The sequence below is a fragment of the Enhydra lutris genome, unplaced genomic scaffold (assembly GCF_002288905.1).
Source record: "Enhydra lutris kenyoni isolate GAN:26980312 unplaced genomic scaffold, ASM228890v2 scaffoldscaffold22, whole genome shotgun sequence".
Classification (NCBI taxonomy): domain Eukaryota; kingdom Metazoa; phylum Chordata; class Mammalia; order Carnivora; family Mustelidae; genus Enhydra; species Enhydra lutris.
Genome location: NW_019154106.1, coordinates 15,291,034 through 15,317,446, shown reverse-complemented (window position 1 = coordinate 15,317,446; position 26,413 = coordinate 15,291,034). Strand labels below are relative to the sequence as shown.

Below are 26,413 nucleotides of genomic sequence, written 5' to 3'. Positions count from 1 at the left end.
TCCCATGTTTGGTGCATAAATATTTACAACTGTTATGTGTTCTTGTTCCCTTTGAATACGTAGAGTTCTTTTTGTTTCTGTTAACAGTCTTTGTTTAAAAGTCAATTTTTTCTGATATAAGTATTGCTGCCTGGCTTTCTTTTCACTTTCATTTGCATGGTAAATGTTTTTCTATCCCTTCACTTTCAATCTGCCTGTGTCTTTAGATCTGAGATTAGTCTAATGTAAGCGGCATATAGATGGGTCTTACTTTTTTTGTTTGTTCTTTCACTCTATGTCGTTTGATTGGAGCATTTAGTTCATTTATGTTCAAAGTGATTACTGATAGGATGTACTTGTTATTTTGTTACTTGTTTTATGGTTGTTTTAGTAGTTCTTCTCTATTCGTTTCTTCTCTTGCTCTCTTCTCTCACGGTTTGCTGGCTTTCTTTAGTGATATATGTGGATTCCCTTCTCTATTTTTTCCATATTTATTACTGGCTTTAGTTTTGTGTTTACCATTAGGTTTATATGTAATATCTTATGCCTGTAGCAGCCTATATTAGGCCAATGGTTGCTTAAGCTAGAACCCCCTCTAGAATCATTACATTTTTACTCTCCTCCAGCCATGTTTTAGGTATATGGTGTCAGACTTTATATACTTTTATTTTGCGAATCCCTTGACTGATTTTTATAGATATTTAATTTACTGCTTATGGATGTTATTTTAGTTTTCAAGTTTAGCTTTTAAATTGTGGTAAAGTATATGTGGCAAATGTACAATTTTAGCCATTTGTAAGTTCATAGTTCAGGGGCATTAAATTTCTTCACTATGTTATAATAACATCACCACCATGTGTTTCTGGTACTTATTCATTTTCCCAAACTGAAACCAGACACCCATTAAATACTAACTGCCATTCCCTCTCCCTGAGGCCTAGGCAACCACCATTCTACATATGATCTATGAATTTGATATGCTAAGTTCATCATCTTGTTAGTGGGAACAGACAGAGCTTGTCCTTTTGTGACTGCCTTATTTCACTTAGCAGAATCTATTATAGGTTAGTATGTTTTGGCGTGTGTCAGAATTTCCTTTATATTTCAGGGCTGAATAGTATTCCACTGTGTGTATACACATCATTTTGTTTATACAGTTAGCTGCCAGTAAGTGCTTTGTTTGCTTCTTCTTACTGGCTATTGTGAATACTGCCATGAAAATGAGTATAGAAATATTTGTTTGAATTCCTGACTTCCATTACCTTGGGTATATACCCAGAAGTGAAATTGCCAGGTCATGTAATAATTCTTTAAGTGTTTGAGAACTACCATAACATTTTCCATAGAGAGATATCATTTGACATTCCCAACAGTAATGCACAGTTATTCCAGGTTTTCCACATTCTCTCCTACATTTATGTGTGTATGTGTGCTCTTTAATAGTTATCTGTGTAGGTCTGAAGTGGTGTTTGATTATGGTTTTAAAATCCATTTTCTAATGATCAGTGATATTGAGATCTTTTCATGTGCCCACAGGCCATTTATACATTTTCTTCTGAGAAATGTCTATGCAAGTCCTTCATTTTAATCTGGCTGTTTATTTTATTGTATTTTTATTTTTAATTATTTATTTTTCCTTAAAGTCTTTTTATTTATTTGAGAGAGAGAGAGAGAGAGAGAGAGCACTCACAAGCTAGGGGAAGAGGCAGAGCAAGAAGCAGACTCACCACTGAGCAGGGAGCCTGAGGCAGGGCTCAATCCCAGGATCCTGGGACCAGGACCTGAGCCAAGCCTAAGGCAGATGCTCAAACAACTGAGTCACCTCCCAGATGCCCTTCATTGTGTTTTAAGATGCAGAAATTCTTTATGTACTCTGGCTATCGATACCTTATCAAATATAATATTTGCAAATATTTTCTCCACTTTTGTGTGTTGCTGTTTCACATTGTTGGTGGTGTTGCTTGATGCACAAAAGTTCTTAATATTGATAGAGTACAATTTATCTATTTCTTTTTGCCTGTGTTTTTGGAATCATTGCCAAATCCAAGGTCATGGTTTTTCTTCTATGTGTTCTTGTAAGAGTTTTATACTTTTAGCTAGATTTTAGGTCTTGATCCATATTGAGTTAATTTTTGCATATGATATGCATTAAGGGTTTGATTTCATTCTTCCTATATGGATATCCAGTTTCACAGCACCATTTTTTGAACCACCTGTCTCTACCCCATGACTACTCTTGACATCTTTGTTGAAAATCATTGAATATATATGCAAAGCTTTATTTCTAGGCTTGAATTTTATTTCATTACTATGTCTGGTTTTTTGTCAATATCACACTCTTTTGATTACCATAACTTTGTAGTAAATTTTAGAACCAGGATTTTCCATTGTTGTTGTTGATGTTGTTGTTTTCTTGCCAATGTTATTTTCTCTGTTTGGGTTCCTTGACATTCCATGTGAATTTTTGGATGGATTTTTCTATTTCTCAAAGAACTTATTTTTATTTTTTTTGGATTTTTATAGGGTTTACACTGAATCTATAGATCAGATTAGGTAGCATTAACATCTTAATGACATGAACTATATCAGTTCATAAAAGTCTTTTCATATATTTGTGTCTTTCAGATTATCTTTCAGCAACATTTTATAGTTTTGCACAGTAGAAGACTTTTGCCTCCTTACTTATGTTTATTCTTAAATATTTATTTCTTTTAATATTGTTGTAAAAGGAATAATTTTCCTAATCCTCTCTGGGTTGTTCACTGGTAAGAGAGAAATTCTATGTATTTTCTTTTTTTTTTTTTTCCATGCTCCTTTTTTTTTTTAATTTTTAAAATTTATTTTCAGCTTAACAGTATTCATTGTTTTTGCACCACACCCAGTGCTCCATGCAATCCGTGCTCTCTCCAATACCCACCACCTGGTTCCCCCAACCTCCCACCCCCCACCCCTTCAAAACCCTCAGATTGTTTTTCAGAGTCCATAGTCTCTCATGGTTCACCTCTCCTTCCAATTTCCCTCAACTCCCTTCTCCTCTATGTATTTTCATGAAAAAAGTAACCTTTCAAAAATTGGGTAGAGAAGGAATGTACCTCAACATAAAGGGCCATATATGACAGATCCACATGTAACATCACACTCAACAGGCAAAGGTTGAAAGCCTTACCACCACAATCAGGAATAAGATGAGAGTGCCCACTCTCACCCCTCCTTCTCCCAAAAGCATTGGAAAAAAAATTCCCGTGATATTTTTAGCAATTTCTACTATAGATCAGGCCATCAGTGAAGTAAGATCATTTTACTTACTTACTTAAATTTTACTTAAAATTACTAGCTGTGACAGTGTTTCTGATGGTAGCAACTATCTCAGTTTAAGCATCATCTTTGAAGAAAGACCTTCACTGATCACATTCTTCCTAGTAGAATTCTCCCTGAGTACCTTGTTTGCCTTCTTATTAACATTGAAAAGATTATGATTCATATGTTGAATTGTCCCTTTATTTATTGTCTGATTCTATTATGAGAATATAAGGTCCTTGGAGGAAGGAACTTTTGCATAATTTTTGCCTATTTCATTAATTGCTGTGTCCTCACTCATAGCAGGGTTCTTGGCAGTAAATAAGTGCTCCAAACGTAAAATTTAAAATTTTAAATTAAAAAAAATTGGGTAATTATTATGTCTAAATCAGTGAATAAATATGCAGAACATCTAACCACACTGCAAGGTAACATAAATTGACTATTAAATGAAAGGAAAGAAAAACTTGCTATGACAAGTGGGGAAATACATGATAAATTAATCTTCCTTAACACAACATGGCGGGGCTGAAATTTTATTCTTAACTGGTGGTAGTCTTACAATGGTTCTCATGATATATTTCTTTTTATGTAACATCTTGCTGACCCTAACTATGTAATTTGACCTAATACTTCTTCCTATACATATTTTTAAAGTTTTTGTGGAAATTCCCATTGAATTTAATTAAGCAAGAATTAGTCTTGGACACTTCCCAATTCTAGAACTTAATGAGGTATTTGGTGAGAAGGCATAAAATGTTCAGTGATCTTTGCTTGTGTTGGGAAGAAGATGCTATGCTCCTAAAACTGATTTTACATATATATATATCTATATATATATCTATATATATATATATATATCTTCTTATATATATTTTAGGGGGGTTCTTTTAGGCTTACAGCATTACCTAAAGAAAAGCATAAGAATGTCTCTTAATATATCAAGTCAGCTAATCTGAGCAAACCGACAGGACAGAATGAAGTTGACTAATGAGTTGAATGGTATTTTTCTATTTAGACATTAGTAAGAAAGAAGTTACTTGAGAAAAGTCTTCCTCGGGAATGTCTGGTTGCTATCTCCTTATGTAAGGACAGGAATTCCTTGTCTTTTTGATGAATTCTCCTAATTTGCAAAATTTTTGATTTCTGTGTGGACCCTGGACTTCCTAGGAAGTAATTTACAGTACAAATAAAAGCAACTTTATGAATAACCAGAAGACTCCACAGAGAGAACGGACAGGCAGTTGAGTGAAATAAAATATGTCCTCAAGTAATAATGCAGCTTTTTACCCTCTCTTGTCAGACTGGATGATAGAAGAATTCCACGTTCCTGTGAATGAGTAAAAAGTGTTCCTTCAGATTGTGGATGTATTTTCCTAAGGTAAGAATAACAGTAAATAGTGGATACCAGGCTTTGCAATTGTGTGAGTATCTTCATTATGTAAAAGATTACTTTAGATAAAGCAAACTTGGATTGTAGTTCTAGCTTTATCACTTAAATTGGAATTTGGAAAAATTAACTAGATGTTCTGAGGCTTTGTTTTTCAACTATGAAATGAGGATTATAGTTCCTGTTACTGTAATAGAAATGTGATTCCTTAAGTTGTGAGTCTGTGAATGGAATCCCCTGTAGTTGTTGTGAGCAGCGGTATGATCAGATCAGAATCAGATTTAAAAAGGATCCTTTGGACAGCATCAGAGCGACAAATTGATGTAAGCCAGAATGAAAGGAGAGGGATGTTGTGGGAGGCTAGTGCAGTGGAACAGAAGTGGTGCGGGGAGGGGAATGATCAAGTTAGTGATCTATTTTAGAGGGGGTTAATAAGATATATTAAAGGTATCAGTAAGCTATACAAGAGCAAGAATGGCATGAAGGACATGGTGATACTTCTTGTCTGAACAATGATATGGAAGGTGGTACTATTTAATTAGATGGGAAACCTGTTTCTTGATGAAAATTAAAAATTTAGTTTCAAAAGTACTGAATTAATATCCAATTGGAAAAGTTCACAGTTGGAGATGATATATATTATACACACACACACACACACACACACACACACACACACACACACATATATATATATATATATATATATATATATATAAAGTTTAAAAATTAAGGGAGAGACACAACACTGGAGTGCTTTCCCATTTACTTGTCAGGGAAAGAGGGCATATCCAACCAAAGATTCTATGAAAAAAGTCTCAAGGAAGATGCAATCCAGGCCCGCAAACTTCCATTCCTTGTTTGATCCACTCACTTCAAATATGTCAATTACCTTAAAGGGGCCTCAAGTATTTAACTTTTATGACTTTATAAACTGTGTACCTTTGCATGGAATTCCCTTGCCTTCTTTTTTTTTTTTTTTTAAGATTTTATTTATTTATTTGACAGAGAGAAAGAGAGATCACAAGTAGGCAGAGAGGCAGGCAGAGAGAGGAGGAAGCAGGCTCACTGCAGAGCAGAGAGCCTGATGCGGGGCTCGATCCCAAGACCCTGAGATCATGACCTGAGCCGAAGGCAGAGGCCTAACCCACTGAGCCACCCAGGTGCCCCTCCCTTGCCTTCTTTTATTGTCCTTTCAGTTTTCCTTTGCAACTCAGTTAAAGGTTTCCTCTGGGAGGAAGGCTTTCCTCTGGGAAGCCTTCTCTGACTGCTGTTTGCTTGTGACCTTCACATTGTGCAACTATTTTTATAGTATCACTTATTACATTGGTGATTATTACGTATGCTATCACTGAGTGTTGAAAACCATGGCTTATTCAACTTGGAAATCACAATGTCTGTGACACAGGTGACATAAAAGGTACTCCTGCCACAATCTTTTCATTGAATGAGTCAATAAAAGAGTAATCTTATAATGCATTTCAAAGTTTTCCCCCTTGTTTTGTAGATCACTTGCTTCTAATATGAGAAGTCAGTTCCTAATGCAGACTAGATGGCACCAAATAGCAGTGTAACTTACTTTGTGCTCTTGGGCCTCACCCAGGATCCAAAGGAACAGAAGATCCTTTTTGTTATGTTCTTGCTCTTCTACATTTTGACTGTGGTGGGAAACCTGCTCATTGTGGTGACTGTAACTGTCAGTAAGTCCCTGGACTCACCTATGTACTTTTTTCTTGCTAGCTTATCATTTATGGATGTCATTTATTCATCTTCTATTTCTCCCAGGTTGATTTCAGACTTGTTGTTTGCAGAAAATACAATATCCTTCCATGCTTGTATGACTCAGCTATTAACAGGACACTTTTTTGGTGGCTCAGAGGTCTTTCTTCTGCTGGTGATGGCCTATGACCGCTATGTGGCCATCTGCAAGCCCTTGCATTACTTGGTGATCATGAGGCAGTGGGTGTGTGTTGTGCTGCTGGTAGTGTCCTGGGTGGGAGGTTTTTTGCATTCAATAACTCAAGTTATCACTATTTATAGGCTCCCATTTTGTGGTCCCAATGTCATGGATCATTTTTTGTGTGACATGTATCCCTTATTGAAACTGGTCTGTACTGACACGTATATCATTGGCCTTTTAGTGTTAGCCAATGGAGGGCTGATCTGTAGTATTGTGTTTGTGCTCTTGCTCATATCTTATTGTGTCATCTTGAACTCTCTAAAACACCTTAGTCCAGAAAGGAGGTGGAAAGCCCTCCAGACCTGTGGTTCCCACATCACTGTGGTGGTCTTCTTCTTTGTTCCTTGTATTTTCATGTATGTAAGACCTGCTAAGACCTTCCCCATAGACAAATCATTGAGTGTGTTTTATACAGTCATAACTCCCATGCTGAACCCATTGATCTACACCCTGAGAAATTCTGAGATGACACATGCTATGAAGAAGCTCTGGGGAAGAAATATTATATCTTTCAGTAGATAAATGTATCATTCACCATGAAGAGAATTATTTGACATTAGGGTCCATATCTTTGGATTATAGAAGTCTTCTTAAGTTTGATTCTGACTTTCTTTATTTGTAAGAATTTAAGTAAATTATAATTAAATTATGAAGAGTTTCCCTTGCGGCTAGAATGTAAGGTCCATAACACCTTGTCAATCTCTTCACTTAGAAATGTGTAATGCCTCTATAGCAAGGAATCCATACTATGTAATGAATCACTGAGGACATTTTTTTATGATTACATTAATTTTTAGTTATTTAAAAATTTTTTAAAAACATTTTTTCTGAGACAGTATTTTTTTTAGAGTCTATCAGTTAAGTTTATCTTTTTTATTATATTACTTGTAATAATGCTATGTAGATTTTTCCTTATTAATTTTTGGTTGCTTTAGATAAACATATTTAGACTAATACTTTTAGCTTAAGAAAAATCGAAGTGTAATAGATAAAAATAATAATATTGAAAACCTTACAGAAAGAGAAAAAGTGTAGAATAAAGTTCTGTTTAACTCTCAGCATTGTTTCCAATTCTCCTCCCCATAGGCAGTTGCTTGATCTGTATCTTTAAGCTCCTCAGGGAATAATCTTTACAAATTCAAGTGTAAATAGCTATGTGTGAGTCTTCTATGTGTATGTAAATGCCTTACTATAGAACTTCTATTAAAAGATCTTATTTATTTATTTGACAGAGATCACAAGCAGGCAGAGAGGCAGGCAGAGAAAGAGGATGAAGCAGGCTTCCCGCAGAGCAAAGAGACTGATGCAGGGCTCAATCCCAGGACCCTGGGATCATGACCTGAGCAGAAGGCAGAGGCTTAACCCACTGAGCCACCCAGGCACCCGTATTGATTTATTTTTAATTGAAATATAGTTGACATAAAATATTACACTAGTTTCAGGTTTATACCATCGAGATTCAACAGTTAAGTACACATGATAGTGTGTGGGATTAGGGAGGGAGAGAGGTCTTGAGCAGTCCCTTGGAGAGCCCTCATTTTTCCAGACCCCTTGACTTGGGCTCCCTCTGTTCCTCATGGCAGGATGCCTGGCCTCTGACTTGGCATTCTTGTATCCACAAGGGGATGGGGGTGGAAGGGATGGGTGGGGAGGGCTAGAGTACTACTGGGTTAAGCCTCCCACCTGGCTGACCATCTTTTACCCTCCTGGTGGGTCAGGAATAGCTGTGGCCAGATGCGGAATTTTGGGGGATTTCCCTATGTCTCCCTGCCATATGAGTTCTGCAGAGGGACAGCATACTGTGGACATCGGGTTAGGATAGAGCAGGTGCTCCTAGGCAGCCTGGAGACCTCTCAGGGGGAGGACAAGCTAGGAGCTGAAGTGGAGAGCCAGCTTCAAGGATGCTTTTCCTGAGCAGAGGAAAAGCTGGAGCTTAACCCTGCAGAGTCCCAGGACATCAAAGTTCTGCAGAAAGACCTGGAATTATTCACCAAGCCGCTGAGGCAGAAGAGGATCACTCTAGGATATACCCAGGCCCATGTGGGGCTCACCCTGAAGATTCTTTTGGGAAGGTGTTTCACCAAATAACTTTATCTGACCCTTTGAGCCTCAGCACCTCAGTTTCTACAACACATGTAAGCTTCGGCCCCTGCTACAGAAGTGGGTGGTGGAAGCTGACAACAACGAAAATCTGCAGGAGATATACAAAGCAGGGATCCTTGTGCAGGCCCGAAAGAGCAAGTGAACAATTCTGGAGAACTGTGTGAAGTAAACTGGAGAACATGCTCCTGTAGTGCCTGAAACCCACCCACGTGCAGATCAGCCCCATTGCCCAGCAGCTGGGGCATGAGAAGGATGTGGTCTGAGTGTACTTCTGCAATGGTCATCAGAAGGGACTACTGGCCAGGAGAGGTTTTTGAGGCTGCTGGGTCTCTTTTTTCAGGGGTACCAGTATCCTTTCTTCCAGCACCAGGGCCCAGCTAGGTACCCCTTGCTATGGGACCCCCACTTCACTACCCTATACTCCTTGATTCCTTTCCCTAAGGATGGAGCCTTTCCCTCAGGGTCTGTCACCACTCTAGGCTCTCCAATGCATTCAAACTGAGGTGCTGGCCCTTCCCAGGAATGGGGGTGGGGGGCAGAGGAGAGAGGAGAGCGAGGGAACAGTACCTGGAGTTTGTCCCAGGGCTTTGGGATCAAGTTCTTCATTCACTGAGAAAGGATTTGGGAACACAAAAGATATGGGGGGGTAGTTTGGGGGGTTAGTTGGAGGGAATTCAAAGTTCAAGGATGCTCTTTTTTAATCCCTGCATCACTCATCACTTTGTTCTTAAAGAAGCCTGGGACGCAATAAACCAAAAAGTACATTACAGAATGCTGATCATGAAAAGTGTAGGTTCCATCTGTTACCATCTGTTACTAGCCAAAGTCCCCACAATATTATTGATTATTCCCCCTAGACTGTACTTTTCATTCTTGTGAGTTATTTATTTTATTCCCCAGATATTGTACCTTTCAGACCCTTCACATACTTCCCCGATCCTTCCCCTCCCTTCCCCCTGGAAGCAGGTATTTGTTCTCTGTATTTATGAGTGTTTTTGTTCTTTGTTTGTTTCAGTGTGTTGATTAAATTCCACATAAAAGTGAAATCTTTTGCAATGTCTTGAAGATATGCCATACTATTCCATATAGATCTCTTTGTTTTTCTTATACTCCATGTTACTCACTTAAATGTATGCTAAAATAAATATCTCCATTCCTCTTCATGTTATTACTATTTTCTGTAATGAAGAATTTTATAATTGTGTGTTTGTGAATATGTGCAAGTATGAGTTCATAGGAGAGGAATTGTTAGGAATGTATTTGAGTCAATGGTCAGATAGTTAAATGTTGAATTTCATAGTTATTGTCAAACTCTTGTCCTTGAGATTGTACTAATAGCTACCCTGCTGCTCAGTCTGTGAAAGTACTTCTGTCCATATTCTCAACAACCACTAGCAGATACATATTCATGATATAAGGCAACCAGAAAAATTGCAATCTTTCTCATATTATTGAGTTTGGATATCTTTTCATGTGTTTAATGAATCATCTATTTTTTTTTTGTTTATATTGTGTAATTGTTGATCTTTTCCATACTGATATTAGTGAGTACTGTCCTTTACTGAAGAAATGATCTCCTCCACTGTTGTATAAGTATTTGATATTTTTCTGTAATTGAACTTGTGATGTGTTTTAATATTTGTATACATTATAGAATGCTTTTGGCATGTGAGTAATGTCCTTATTAATTTAATATGAAATTATTTTTGGCTTATATATCTTCCTTAAAAAGACTTTCCCCATTTCATTCATACCAAAATATTCTTCAATTGTTTTTTTAGCTCTTAATTTTAAAGCTTTGTTGAGCTCATATAACTTACATTAAAACTTTTGATCCATCTAGAATTTATTTTTTTATAGGCATTAAAGTGGCATGGATTTTTAGTTGGTTTTCTAAATTTCAGTGTTTTTTAAAGTTTCATCATTTTCTTTTTGCCATTGACTTGAAGTCCTATTATATCTAAAGCTCCATATACACTTGGATCCCATCTAAGACTTAATTCTGTTTCATTGATCTCTATTCCTGTCCCAGTTGGTACACAATAAAATTGCTTTCATATGTAAAACATTTTGTATATACCTCATTTTTTAAAAATTTCTTTTCAGTGTAACAGTATTCATTGTTTTTGCACCACACCCAGTGCTCCATGCAATCCATGCCCTCTCTAATACCCACCACCTGGTTCCCCCAACCTCCCACCCCCTGCCCCTTCAAAACCCTCAGATTGTTTTTCAGAGTCCATAGTCTCTCATGGTTCACCTTCCCTTCCAATTTCCCTCAACTCCCTTCTCTCCATCTCCACTTCTCCTCCATGCTATTTGTTATGCTCCACAAATAAGTGAAACCATATGATAATTGACTCTCTCTGCTTGACTTGCAATGGCCACGGTCGCCAAACTGTGGAAAGAACCAAGATGCCCTTCAACAGACGAATGGATAAGGAAGATGTGGTCCATATACACTATGGAGTATTATACCACATTTTTTATTCAGATTTATGTCTATGCTTATATATTTACATTTCAAAGAAAAGTTTAAAATAAAAAATTGTTTTACACTGAAATAAAATAATAAGTTTAACATTAATGGAGGGCATGTATTGCATGGAGCACCAGGAGTGGTGTGTAAACAATGAATTCTGGAACACTGAAAAAAAAAAAAAACCATAATGGGAAAAATAAATTGACAAATCAAAGTAAGTTTAAATAAAAATAATTTAAGTTTGAAATAGTTTAGATACAAGACAGTATTATTTTTAAGAAGATTCCATTTAAGAAGATTAATTTAGGAAGAGTTTACAGCTTTCTAGTACTGAGAACTGCTATCCATGAGTAGGTCTTTTCATTCAACAAGTCATCTTTCATGACCTTGGGTACTGCTTCCATTTCCTGCCCATGTGAGTTATGACTTCTAGGTATCTGCTGTTCTCCATCCATGGCCCCTGAAATGCTGCTTTGCACTTTTGCTTTAAGGAAAACCATCTCTTTCAGGAAGTGTGTCTGAAGTCTTTGCTGAGCATTCATGTGGCCATGTGCAAACCTCTGTACTATGAAATCATCACAACTAATGGGGATAAGGCTTCCTCTTTCAGTTGGCATGTGCTAGAGCCTTTGTCCTTGCAACCATTCAGGTCCTCTTCACACTGTGGCTGCCTATGTGTGCTTCCACTCTCATAGACCATTCATGCATGACATAAACCTTTGGCTGAAACTTATCTGCATGGACACTCATTCCCTTGGTCTCTTTGTTGGTGTCAACAGTAGGTTCATACCCTAAATAGCCAAAGTAATGTTGAAAAAGAAAACCAAAACTGGAGGCATCACAATTCCAGACTTCAAGCTGCATTACAAAGCTATAATCATCAAGACAGTTTGGTGCCTGCATAAAAACAGACAAACAGATCAATGGAACAGAATAGAGAACCCAGAAATGGACCTCAACGCTATGGTCAACTAATCTTGGACAAAGCACAGAAGAATATCCAAGTGAAAAAAGATAGTCTTTTCAACAAATGCTGTTGGGAAAATTAGACAGCCCCCATGCAGAAGAATGAAACTTTCTTTCTTTTTTTTTTTTTTTTTAAATTTTATTTTTTTAAACATATAATTTCTTTTTATCCCCAGGGGTACAGGTCTGTGAATCGCCAGGTTTACACACTTCACAGCACTCACCATAGCACATACCCTCCCCAATGTCCATAATACCACCCCCCATTAACCCTCAGTTTGTTTTGTGAGATTGAGAGTCACTTATGGTTTGTCTCCCTCCCAATCCCATCTTGTTTCATTTACTCTTCTCCTACCCCCTTAACCCACCATGTTGCATCTCCTCTCCCTCATATCAGGGAGATCATATGATAGTTGTCTTTCTCCAATTGACTTATTTCGCTAAGCATGATACCCTCTAGTTCCATCCACGTCGTTGCAAATGGCAAGATTTCATTTCTTTTGATGGCTGCATAGTATTCCATTGTGTATATATACCACATCTTCTTTATCCATTCGTCTGTTGATGGACATCTAGGTTCTTTCCATAGTTTGGCTATTGTAGACATTGCTGCTATAAACATTCGGGTGCACGTGCCCCTTCGGATCACTACGTTTGTATCTTTAGGGTAAATACCCAGCAGTGCAATTGCTGGGTCATAGGGTAGTTCTATTTTCAACACTTTGAGGAACCTCCATGCTGTTTTCCAGAGTGGTTGCACCAGCTTGCATTCCCACCAACAGTGTAGGAGGGTTCCCCTTTCTCCGCATCCTCGCCAGCATCTGTCATTTCCTGACTTGTTAATTTTAGCCATTCTGACTGGTGTGAGGTGGTATCTCATTGTGGTTTTGATTTGTATTTCCCTGATGCCGAGTGATGTGGAGCACTTTTTCATGTGTCTGTTGGCCATCTGGATGTCTTCTTTGCAGAAATGTCTGTTCATGTCCTCTGCCCATTTCTTGATTGGATTATTTGTTCTTTGGGTGTTGAGTTTGCTAAGTTCTTTATAGATTTTGGACACTAGCCCTTTATCCGATATGTCATTTGCAAATATCTTCTCCCATTCTGTCAGTTGTCTTTTGGTTTTGTTAACTGTTTCCTTTGCTGTGCAAAAGCTTTTGATCTTGATGAAATCCCAATAGTTCATTTTTGCCCTTGCTTCCCTTGCCTTTGGCGATGTTCCTAGGAAGATGTTACTGCAGCTGAGGTCGAAGAGGTTGCTGCCTGTGTTCTCCTCAAGGATTTTGATGGATTCTTTTCTCACATTGAGATCCTTCATCCATTTTGAGTCTATTTTCGTGTGTGGTATAAGGAAATGATCCAATTTCATTTTTCTGCATGTGGCTGTCCAATTTTCCCAACACCATTTGTTGAAGAGGCTGTGTTTTTTCCATTGGATATTCTTTCCTGCTTTGTCGAAGATTAGTTGACCATAGAGTTGAGGGTCTATTTCTGGGCTCTCTATTCTGTTCCATTGATCTATGTGTCTGTTTTTGTGCCAGTACCATGCTGTCTTGATGATGACAGCTTTGTAATAGAGCTTGAAGTCCGGAATTGTGATGCCACCAACTTTGGCTTTCTTGTTCAATATTGCTTTGGCTATTGGAGGTCTTTTCTGGTTCCATATAAATTTTAGGATTATTTGTTCCATTTCTTTGAGAAAAATGGATGGTACTTTGATAGGAATTGCATTAAATGTGTAGATTGCTTTAGGTAGCATAGACATTTTCACAATATTTATTCTTCCAATCCAGGAGCATGGAACATTTTTCCATTTCTTTGTGTCTTCCTCAATTTCTTTCATGAGTACTTTATAGTTTTCTGTGTATAGATTCTTAGTCTCTTTGGTTAGGTTTATTCCTAGGTATCTTATAGTTTTGGGTGCAATTGTAAATGGGATGGACTCCTTAATTTCTCTTTCTTCTGTCTTGTTGTTGGTGTAGAGAAACGCAACTGATTTCTGGGCATTGATTTTATATCCTGACACTTTACTGAATTCCTGTACAAGTTCTAGCAGTTTTGGAGTGGAGTCTTTTGGGTTTTCCACATATAGTATCATATCATCTGCGAAGAGTGATAGTTTGACTTCTTCTTTGCCAATTTGGATGCCTTTAATTTCCTTTTGTTGTCTGATTGCTGAGGCTAGGACTTCTAGTACTATGTTGAATAGCAGTGGTGATAACAGACATCCCTGCCGTGTTCCTGACCTTAGCGGAAAAGCTTTCAGTTTTTCTCCATTGAGAATGATATTTGCGGTGGGTTTTTCATAGATGGCTTTGATAATTTTGAGGTATGTGCCCTCTATCCCTACACTTTGAAGAGTTTTGATCAGGAAGGGATGCTGTACTTTGTCAAATGCTTTTTCAGCATCTATGGAGAGTATCATATGGTTCTTGTTCTTTCTTTTATTAATGTGTTGTATCACATTGATTGATTTGCGGATGTTGAACCAACCTTGCAGCCCTGGAATAAATCCCACTTGATCGTGGTGAATAATCCTTTTAATGTACTGTTGAATCCTATTGGCTAGTATTTTGGCGAGAATTTTTGCATCTGTGTTCATCAAGGATATCGGTCTGTAGTTCTCTTTTTTGATGGGATCCTTGTCTGGTTTTGGGATCAAGGTGATGCTGGCCTCATAAAATGAGTTTGGAAGTTTTCCTTCCATTTCTATTTTTTGGAACAGTTTCAGGAGAATAGGAATTAGTTCTTCTTTAAATGTTTGGTAGAATTCCCCCGGGAAGCCATCTGGCCCTGGGCTTTTGTTTGGAGATTTTTGATGACTGTTTCAATCTCCTTACTGGTTATGGGTCTGTTCAGGCTTTCTATTTCTTCCTGGTTCAGTTGTGGTAGTTTATATGTCTCTAGGAATGCATCCATTTCTTCCAGATTGTCAAATTTGTTGGTGTAGAGGTGCTCATAGTATGTTCTTATAATTGTCTGTATTTCTTTGGTGTTCGTTGTGATCTCTCCTCTTTCATTCATGATTTTATTTATTTGGGTCCTTTCTCTTTTCTTTTTGATAAGTCTGGCCAGGGGTTTATCGATCTTATTAATTCTTTCAAAGAACCAGCTCCTAGTTTCGTTGATTTGTTCTATTGTTTTTTTGGTTTCTATTTCATTGATTTCTGCTCTGATCTTTATGATTTCTCTTCTCCTGCTGGGTTTAGGGTTTCTTTCTTGTTCTTTCTCTAGCTCTTTTAGGTGTAGGGTTAGGTTGTGTACCTGAGACCTTTCTTGTTTCTTGAGAAAGGCTTGTACCGCTATATATTTTCCTCTCAGGACTGCCTTTGTTGTGTCCCACAGATTTTGAACCGTTGTGTTTTCATTATCATTTGTTTCCATGAATTTTTTCAACTCTTCTTTAATTTCCTGGTTGACCCATTCATTCTTTAGAAGGATGCTGTTTAGTCTCCATGTATTTGGGTTCTTTCCAACTTTCCTCTTGTGATTGAGTTCTAGCTTCAGAGCATTGTGGTCTGAAAATATGCAGGGAATGATTCCAATCTTTTGATAACAGTTGAGACCTGATTTAGGACTGAGAATATGATCTATTCTGGAGAATGTTCCATGTGCACTAGAGAAGAATATGTATTCTGTTGCTTTGGGATGAAATGTTCTGAATATATCTGTGATGTCCATCTGGTCCAGTGTGTCATTTAAGGCCTTGATTTCCTTGTTGATCTTTTGCTTGGATGATCTGTCCATTTCAGTGAGGGGAGTGTTAAAGTCCCCTACTATTATTGTATTATTGTCGATGTGTTTCTTTGATTTTCTTATTAATTGGTTTATATAGTTGGCTGCTCCCACGTTAGGGGCATAGATATTTAAAATTGTTAGATCTTCTTGTTGGACAGTTCCTTTGAGTATGATATAGTGTCCTTCCTCATCTCTTATTATAGTCTTTGGCTTAAAATCTAATTGATCTGATATAAGGATTGCCACTCCTGCTTTTTTCTGATGTCCATTAGCATGGTAAATTCTTTTCCACCCCCTCACTTTAAATCTGGAGGTGTCTTCGGGTTTAAGATGAGTTTCTTGTAGGCAACATATAGATGGGTTTTGTTTTTTTATCCATTCTGATACCCTGTGTCTTTTGATTGGGGCATTTAGCCCATTCACATTCAGGGTAAGTATTGAGAGATATGAATTTAGTGCCATTGTATTGCCTGTAAGGTGACTGTTATTGTATATTGTCTCTGTTCCTTTCTGATCTACTACTTTTAGGGTCTCTCTTTGCTTAGAGGACCCCTTTCAATATTTCCTGTAGAGCTGGTTTGGTGTTTGCAAATTCTTTCAGTTTTTGTTTGTCCTGGAAGCTTTTAATCTCTCCTTCTATTTTCAATGATAGCCTAGCTGGATATAGTATTCTTGGCTGCATGTTTTTCTCGTTTAGTGCTCTGAATATATCATGCCAGCTCTTTCTGGCCTGCCAGGTCTCTGTGGATAAGTCTGCTGCCAATCTAATATTTTTACCATTGTATGTTACAGACTTCTTTTCCCGGGCTGCTTTCAGGATCTTCTCTTTGTCACTAAGACTTGTAAATTTTACTATTAGGTGACGGGGTGTGGACCTATTCTTATTGATTTTGAGGGGGGTTCTCTGAATCTCCTGGATTTTGATGCTTGTTCCCTTTGCCATATTGGGGAAATTCTCTCCAATAATTCTCTCCAATATACCTTCTGCTCCCCTCTCTGTTTCCTCTTCTTCTGGAATCCCAATTATTCTAATGTTGTTTCGTCTTATGGTGTCACTTATCTCTCGAATTCTCCCCTCATGGTCCAGTAGCTGTTTGTCCCTCTTTTGCTCAGCTTCTTTATTCTCTGTCATTTGGTCTTCTATATCGCTAATTCTTTCTTCTGCCTCATTTATCCTAGCAGTGAGAGACTCCATTTTTGATTGCACCTCATTAATAGCTTTTTTGATTTCAACTTGGTTCGATTTTAGTTCTTTTATTTCTCCAGAAAGGGCTTTTATATCTCCCAAGAGGGTTTCTCTAATATCTTCCATGCCTTTTTCAAGCCTGGCTAGAACCTTGAGAATCATCATTCTGAACTCTAGGTCTGACATATTACCAATGTCTGTATTGATTATGTCCCTAGCCTTTGGTACTGCCTCTTGTTCTTTTTTTTGTGGTGAATTTTTCCGCCTTGTCATTTTGTCCAGATAAGAGTATATGAAGGAGCAAGTGAAATACTAAAAGGGTGGCAACAACCCCAGGAAAATATGCTTTAGCCAAATCAGAAGAGATCCCAAATCATGAGGGGGAGAAAGGGGATAAAAAGAGGTTCAGAAAGAAGAAAAAAAAAAAAAAGTAAGAAAAAAAAAAGAAAGAAACAATTAAAAAAAGAAAACCAATAAAGAAAAGAATATAAAAAGGAAAAAAATATATATGTATATTAGATAAACTAGTTAAAAAACGTTAAAAAAGAAAAGGGTAAAATTAAAAAAATTTAGCAGAAGAAGAAAAATAAATTGAAAAAGAAAAAAAAGTAAATTAACTGAAAGGCTAAAGAATCATGGGGAGAAAGCCATGAGTTCCGTGCTTTGCTTTCTCCTCTTTTGGAATTACGCTGCTCTCCTTGGTATTGAAACTGTACTCCTTGGTAGGTGAACTTGGTCCTGGCTGGGCTTCTTGTTGATCTTCTGGGGGAGGGGCCTGTTGTAGTGATTCTCAAGTGTCTTTTCCCCAGGCGGAGTTGCACCGCCCTTACCAGGGGCCGGGCTGAGTAATCCGCTCGGGTTTGCTTTCGGGAGCTTTTGTTCCCTGAGCGCTTTCCGTAGAGTTCCGGAGGGCGGGAATGAAGATGGCGGCCTCCCGGTCTCCGGCCCGGAGGAGCCGAGAGCCCAGGGCCCCACTCCTCAGTGCGCCCTCAGAGAACAGCGCCGATTTACTCCCGTCACCCTGCCTCCGGCCGCGCTCCGAGCTGACCGAGCCTGCTACCGGTTCAAGGTAACCCCGAGCTTAGAGCTTACTCCTTGGCTCTGTCTCCGTAGCTGGCTTCCCTGTTCTAATACCTGTAAGCTCTGGGACACTCAGACACGCCCGATCCTTCTGTGACCCTGCGGGACCTGAGGCCACGCTGACCCTGCGTGGGCTTCACCCCGGTTAAGCCTCTGGAGCGATGTCCCTCAGCGGAACAGACTTTTAAAAGTCCCGATTTTGTGCTCCGTTGCTCCGCTGCTTGCCGGGAGCCGGCCCCTCCCCCCGCGGTCTATCTTCCCGTCGCTTTGGATTCACTTCTCCGCCCGTCCTACCTTTCAGAAACTGGTTGATTTTCTGTTTTTGAGTTGCTGTTCTTCTTCTCTTCGATCTCCCGTTGGATCTGTAGGTGTCTGCAATCTTTAGATAAGCTATCTAGCTGATCTCCCGCTACCTGAAGTAGTCTCAGCCTGCTACTTCTCCGCCATCTTGATTCCTCCTCCAAGAATGAAACTTTCTTATACTATACACAAAAATAAACTCAAAATGGATGAAAGACCTAAACGTGAGGCAGGAATCCATCAAAATCCCAGAGGGAAACATGGGCATCAATGATCATTGTTCGTCATCCTTGGCCTCTGATACAGCAACTTCTTACTAGACATGTCTCAAGAGGCAAAGGAAACAAAAGCAAAAATGAACTATTAGGACTTCACCAAAAAGCATCTGTAAGCTAAGGAAACAATTTAAAAGGTAACCTCTGGAATGGGAAATGATATTTGTATGTGACATATCTGATAAAGGGTTAGTGTTGAAAATCTATAAAATATTTATCAGATTGAGCAGACACAAAATAATCCAGTCAAGAAATGGTGAGAAGACATCCAGATGGCTAACAGACATATGAAAAGATGCTCAACAGCCCTCATTGTTAGGGAAATACAAATCAAAACCATGATGAGAAACCACCTCACACCTGTCAGAATGGCTAAAATGAACAACACAAGAAACAACAGGTGTTTGTGAGGATGGGAGAAAAGGAACCCTCTTACAGTGTTGGTGGAATGCAAAGTGGTGCAGTCACTCTGGAAAACAGTATGAAGTCTTCTCAGAAACTTAAAATGGAACTATCTTATGATACAGCAATTTCTCTACTAGGTATTTACCCAAAGGACACAAAAACACTGACTTGAAGGCACACATCCATCCTGATGTTTATAGAAGCATTATCAACAATAGCCAAATTATGGAATAAGCACAAATATTCATTGATTAATGAGTGGATAAAATAGATATGGTGTGTGTACACACACACACACACACACACACACACACACCTTGAAATATTACACAGCCACCAAAAAGAATGAAATCTTGCCATTTGCAGTAAGGTGGTTAGATTTAGAGTGCATTATTCTAAGGGAAATAAGTCAGTCAGAGAAAGATAAATACCATATGATTCTACTCAGATGTGGATTTTAAGAAACAAAACAGGTGAACAAAGGGGAAGGGGAAAAGTAAGAGAGGGAGGCAAACCACAAGAGACTCTTAACTACAGAGAACAAAGGGTTGGTGAGGGAAGGAGGGTGGAGGATGGGTTAGATGAGATGAGTATTAAGTATTAGGATGAGTATTAAGGTGGGCATTTCTTGTGATGAGCACTGGGTGTTATATGTGAGTGATAAATCACTAAATTCTACTCCTGAAACTAATACTACACTATATGTTAATTAACTAGAATTTAAATAAAAAACTTAAGAAAGGAAATAAAAGAAAAAAGAAATAAAAAGGAAACTTCAATTTACATAAAGAAATAGAGTCCACAGAAGAGTCAAATTAAGGCAAAATAAAATATTTTATTTATCTTAAGAATAAATTTAAACTTTGAAAGAAATTTCAAAAATAATTTAAACTCTACATACTTTTGCCAGTAGCACAAGAAATTAGATGCTCTGTAAACATACTAAAATGTAAAATAAAAATCATTTAGAGAGTGAAATAAAAAAAAACCCATCTTAACAAATTGGGTATAGAAGGAATTTACCTCAACATATAAAGGCCATGTATGGCATATCCGTAGCTAACAACATACTCAACAGGGAAAGGTTGAAATCTTTCCCACTGTGATTGGGCACAAGATGAGTGAGCCCAGCTCCCACCTCCTTTTCACATAGCAATGGACTAAAAATCCCTGTGAAAACTGAACCTTTTGTACATATAGGTCATGCCATCGGTGAAGTGAGAACAAATTACTTAGAATGTTTACTTAATTTTACTACCTATAACAGTGTTTCTGATCATAGCCACTATCTATCCTTGCATTGCAGCTTTAACCTTACCTTCGAAGGAAGGCCTTCTCTGATCGACTTCTCCATGTAGAAATCTCCATGAGTACCCTGTTCACTTATTATTAGCCTTGATGAAGACTATATTTAGTTTACTAAATTGTCCCCTTATTTACTGTCTGACTCTCTTATAAGAATATAAGGTCCATGCAGGAAGGACATTTTGCATAATTTTTCCTTTATTTCCTTAATTCCTATGTCCTTATCGCAGGTTTCCTGGCAGTAAATAGGAACTCCAAATTAAAGAAATTATTAATTTAACAAATAGCTCTTATGCCTAAATCTGTGAGTAAATAAAATGTCTAACCACAGTAAAATTGACTATTAAATAAAAGGAAAGAAATAGTTGCTATGACAAGAGGGAAAATATATGATGAATTAATCTTCCCTAACACAAAATGGCTGGGCTGAAATTTTGTTCTTGACTTGGTAGTAGTTTTACAATGGTTCTAAAGGTATGTTTTTTGTTTGTTTGTTTATGTTACCTCTTTCTGACCCTAATCATGTGATTTGGCCTAATAGTATCTTTATTTTTTAAAGATTTAATTTATTTTTTTGGCAGAGATAGACACAGCGATAGAGGGAATACAAGCAGGGAGAGTGAGAGAGGGAAAAGCAGGCTTATCGCTGAGCAGGGAGCATGATGCCAGCTCTCCAGGACCCTGAGATCATGATCTGAACCCAAGGCAGACACTTAACCAACTGAGCCACCCAGGCGCCTGACCTAACAGTATCTTTATAGGGATATTTTTAAAACTTTTTTTGTGGAAATTTCCAGTGAATTTAATTAAGGAAGAATCAGTCTTGGACACTTTCCAATTCTAGGACTTAATGAGGAATGTGGTTGGAAGGGATAAAATGCCCAGTGGTCTTTGATTGTGTTTGGAAGAAGATACTATGCTCCTAACAACTGATACTCATTTTTTAGGAAGTTTCTGTTAGGCTTAAAGCATCATCCTAATGAAAAGCACAAGAACGTCTCTTAAAAATCTCAAATCAGCTAATCTGAGCAAGCCAACAGGACAGAATAAAGATGACTAAAGAGTTGAATGATATTTTCCTATTTATAAATTAGTAGGAAAGAAATTACTTGAGAGAAATCTCCCTGGGAATTGACTAGCTATTCCCCTTCTTATGTAAGTATGGGGTTTACTTGTCTTTTTGAGAAATTATCCTAATGTGCCAAATTTTTGTTTTTCTTTGTAGACCCTGGAATTCCTAGGAAGTAATCTACAATGTAAATAAAAGCAACCTTCTGAATAACCAGAAGGCTCCACGGAGGAAATAGATAGTCGAATGAAATTAATATATCCTCAAGTAATACTGCAGTTTTTTTGCCCTCTCTTGTCAAACTGGATGACAGAAAAATTGCAGGTCCCTGTGAATGTGTAAAGTGTGTTCCTTCAGATTGTGGATATGCCTACACAAGGTAGAACAAACAATAATAGCAGAGACAGTTTTTGCAATTGTATGACTTATCTTTATTATGTTAATTCAGATTACTTTGAGATAAAGCAAACTTGGATTCTAATCCTAGTTTTATCACTCAAAAATATGTGACATTGGAGAAATTAATGGGGATTACAATTCCTATTACTGTAATATAAGATGTAATTCATGAAATTGTGAGTGTTTGGAATCCACTATAGTATTGTGAGCAGTGGAGCGATACATCAGAATCAGATTTTAAAAGGGCCATTTGGCTGCATCAGGACAACAAACTGAGGGAAGACAATGCAAGGTGAGGAATGTGGCAGGACCCAGAGTGCAGTGAGAGAGAAGTGAGGGGGGAAGGGAAATGATTATGTTTGTGATATATTTTAAAGGGAGTTGAAAGGATTTGTTAAAGGGATCAGTATGTGATAGGAGAGCAAGAAATGCATGAAGGGCACTGTGATATTTCTTGTCTAAGCAATGATGTGGAAAGTGGTACCATTTAGTGAGCTGAAAACTCCTATGTTCATCGTGGAAAATTAACATTTAATTTCATAAGTCCTGGAATGATATCCATTTGGAGATATTCGTAGGTAGAGATATCATATATATGAAGTTCAAAAATTAAAGGAGAGGCACAACACTGGCATGCTTTCCCATTTATTGGTAAGGAAAAGGAGGCATATCCAACCAAAGACCATAAGCAAGAGATCTCAGTGAGGGAAGAGACAGTCGAAGGCAGTGATCTCCCATTCCTAGTTTGATCCACTCACTTTGAGTATGTCAATTACCCTAACTATTTAGGGTATTTCATTTCTCAAGTATTTCATTTTTGTGACTTATAAACTGTGCACCTTTGCGTGGGTGGAATTCTCTTGCCTTCTTTTCTTGTTTTTCCTCTTTTCCGTTGAAACTCAGCTAAAGCATTGCTTCTCTTGGAATCCTTCCTTGAGTGATGTTTGGTAATATATTCCTACCCCTGATCTTTGCATTGTGTGACTATTTTTGTAACGGCACTTATTTCATTGGTGATTATTATGTATGCTATCGGTGAGGGGAGGAAACCGTGGCTTGTTCAACTAGAAATTATAACGTCCATTACACATTTGACAGAAACAGATAAGCCTTCTGCATTCTTTTAATTGAATGAGTCAATAGAAGATTAATCTTGTAATTCATTTAAAAGTTTTCCCCCTTGTTTTGTAGATCTCTTCCTTCTAATAGGAGAAGTCAGCTCCTATGCATTCTAGATGGAACCAAGAAACAATGTAACTTATTTTGTCCTCTTGGGCCTCACCCAGGATCCAAAGGAACAGAAGGTCCTTTTTGTTATGTTCTTGATCTTCTATATTTTTTCTATGGTAGGAAACCTGCTCATTGTGGTGACTGTAAGTGTCAGTAAGACCTTGGGCTCACCTATGTATTTATTTCTTGCTAACTTATCATTTATGGATGTCATTTATTCATCTTCCATTTGCCCTAGATTGATTTCAGAGTTATCGTCTGGAGAAAATACAATATCCTTCCATGCTTGTATGACCCAGCTATTTACAGAGCACCTTTTTGGTGGAACAGAAATCTTTCTTCTGCTGGTGATGACCTATGACCACTATGTGGCCATCTGCAAGCCCTTGCATTATTTGGTGATCATGAGGCAGTGGGTGTGTGTTGTGCTGCTGGTAGTGTCCTGGGTTGGAGGTTTTCTGCATTCAGTAATTCAGGTTAGTACTATTTATGGGCTACCATTCTGTGGCCCCAATGTCATTGATCATTTTTTCTGTGACATGTACCCCTTATTGAAGTTCATCTGTACTGACACGTATGTCATTGGCCTGTTAGTGGTGGCCAATGGAGGGATGATCTGCAGTATTGTGTTTGTGTTCTTGCTCATCTCTTATGGTGTCATCCTGCACTCTCTAAAGAACCTTAGTCTGGAAGAGAGGCGGAAAGCCCTCCAGACCTGTGGTTCCCACATCACTGTGGTGCTCTTCTTCTTTGTTCCATGTATTTTCATGTATGCAAGACCTGCTAAGACCTTCCCCATTGACAAATCATTGAGTGTGTTTTATACAGTCATAACCCCCATGCTCAACCCACTGATCTACACTCTGAGAAATTCTGAGATGACAGATGCTATGAAGAAGCTCTGGAGAAGAAATATCGTTTCTTTTAGTCAATAAGTGTATTATCCACCATGAAGAAAATTATTTTACATTGGATCCCATTTTCTAAATATGCAGAATTCTTCTTAAAATGATCCAGAGTCTCTTTGTTTCAAATTAAATAAGTTAATTAAAGAATGAACAGGATGATTGTGCTACAATTACATTTCCCTTCTTGCTAGAATGAAAGGTCTATAGTGTCTTGTTGATCACTTTATTTAGAAAGTTGTAATGCCTTTATCTCAAGGAGTTAAAAATGGGTATCAAATTAGTGAGGAAATTTTTATGTTATTACAATAATTTTTAATTAAGTTATGTTTTAAAATTTGTTTTCTGAGATGTGTATTATTTTTCATTAGATTCTTTTCACTTAAGGTAATCTTTTTATTTATACCCTTTATAATATTTAATGATTTATAGACTGTCTTGTATATTAAATTTCTGCTGCCTTAGATATAAAATAAGTGTTTTCATAAGAAAAATTGAAGCATAATGGATAATAATAAGCAGTACAGGAGCAGATCTTACACAATTAGAAACAATGTTGAATAAATTACCTACTTCTCTCTCAGTATGGTCTCTACTCCTCTTCCCCAGAGTTAGTCTTGATCTGTTAAAGACACATGAGGTAAAAATTTTGCAAATGCATTTCGATTTAAATATATGTGTGTATTTTTTTCTCTGTGTATTTAAATGTTTGCCTTTATTATGCAACTTCTTTTTAAAAAATAAGCCTTTAAGTTGTCATGGTTTTGCTTATTTCTATTTTTTTTACTGAAGTGTAGTTATCATACAACATTGCAGTAGTTCCAAGAATATAGCATAGTGAGTCAACAATCATGTACATTAAGAGATGCTTTTGGTGATAAGTGTAGTTTTGATGTGTTACCATACAAAGATGCTACATTGTTTTTGGCTGTGTTTCCTATGCTGTCCTTTTCATTCTTGTGACATATTTATTTTATCACTGAAACTTTGTGCCTTTCATCCCCTTGACCTATTTTTGCCTATCCCTTCATCTCTCTCTGTTCTGACAATGACCAGTTTGTTCTCTGTATGTATCAGTACATTTCTGGGTTTTGTTTTTCACTGGTTTTTTCTTTTTTTTAATTCCACATGTAAGTGAAATCTCTTGCAACATTTTGAAGATACTCCATACTAGTCCATAAGATCTCTTAGTTTTTCTTGTACTCCATATTACTCATTTATAAACATTTACTAAAATAAATAAATGTATTAATTTCTGTTCATGTTTTTATTAACCTTTTCCTACAAAATTTTTTTTGCAATAAGTATAAGTTTGTGAACATGTGCAAATATGAGTTCCTAGGAGTGGAATTATTGATATATGTATTTGAAACAATGGTCAGATAGTTAAATGTGAGTATTCATAGTTATTGTCAAACTGTCATGCTTGAGATTGTAGTAGTAGCTAAACTGCTTCTCACAGTTTGTGAGAGTATTTGTGTCCACATTCTCAACAAACCGTACCTGATAAATATTCATGGCATAAAATAATCTCATTAATATGTAATTTTTTTCATGTTATCTAGTTTATCTTTAGTATGATTTATATTCCCTTTTCTGTGAATCACCTATTAATGCTCTTTTACATATTTCATTCAATCATTGATCTTTTCCATAGTGATTTTTATGATTGCTTACATTCTGAGGAAAGGATCCCTTTATTGTTGTGTATGCAGCAATTATCGTTCTGGCTTGTGATGTGGTTTTTTTTTTTTTTTTAAGATTTTATTTATTTATTTGACAGAGAGAGAGATCACAAGTAGACGGAGAGGCAGGCAGAGAGAGAGAGAGAGAGAGAGAGAGGGAAGCAGGCTCTCTGCTGAACAGAGAGCCTGATGCGGAACTCGATCCCAGGACCCTGAGATCATGACCTGAGCTGAAGGCAGCGGCTTAACCCACTGAGCCACCCAGGCGCCCCTTGTGATGTGTTTTTAACTTTTGTATAGTTTGTAGAATCCTTTTGGCATGCAAAAAATGTTCTTAAGATTTAATATTTAATGTTGTTTTGGATTTTTATCTTTAAAAGATTTTCCCACTTCACTTATACCAAAATATTCTTAAACTATTTTTCAGGAGTTAATTTTTTAAATTTTCTTTTTTAAAAATTTCTTTTCAGTGTTCCAGAATTCAGCAATTAATTTTTAAAGCATTTTTGAGGTTGTATATCTTACATTAAAACCTCAGACCCATCTGATATTTTTTGATATAGGAGTTGAAGAAGTATGGAGGAATAATCAGTTTTCTAAATTTCAGGGTTTTTTTTTTTTTTTATTTTAACATTTAGATACTTTTCTTTTTGCCATTG

The 26,413-nt window shown here is 37.3% G+C and overlaps 2 protein-coding genes and 1 pseudogene across 3 annotated transcripts; all 3 read left to right on the top strand.

Annotated features, from left to right (window-relative positions):
• The first annotated feature begins 4,247 nt into the window (after window positions 1-4,247).
• Window positions 4,248-7,148, top strand: LOC111149692 (olfactory receptor 4A47-like). Of its 2 annotated transcripts, XM_022506915.1 has the most exons (2): window positions 4,248-4,258; window positions 6,236-7,148. In XM_022506915.1, exons 1-2 carry the CDS (start codon window positions 4,254-4,256, stop codon window positions 7,146-7,148), a joined length of 918 nt encoding a protein of 305 aa, XP_022362623.1. In that variant the 5' UTR covers window positions 4,248-4,253. The 2 variants fall into 2 exon arrangements, with proteins under 2 accessions (XP_022362623.1, XP_022362622.1); XM_022506914.1 differs by lacking the exon at window positions 4,248-4,258 and having other exon boundaries at window positions 6,219-7,148.
• Window positions 7,149-8,202: 1,054 nt separating this feature from the next.
• On the top strand, window positions 8,203-9,231 carry LOC111149752 (annotated as a pseudogene).
• Window positions 9,232-23,169: 13,938 nt separating this feature from the next.
• LOC111149747 (olfactory receptor 4A47-like) lies at window positions 23,170-24,099 on the top strand. Its single transcript, XM_022506992.1, has one exon. It carries the CDS (start codon window positions 23,170-23,172, stop codon window positions 24,097-24,099), a length of 930 nt encoding a protein of 309 aa, XP_022362700.1.
• The last annotated feature ends 2,314 nt before the right edge of the window (window positions 24,100-26,413 follow it).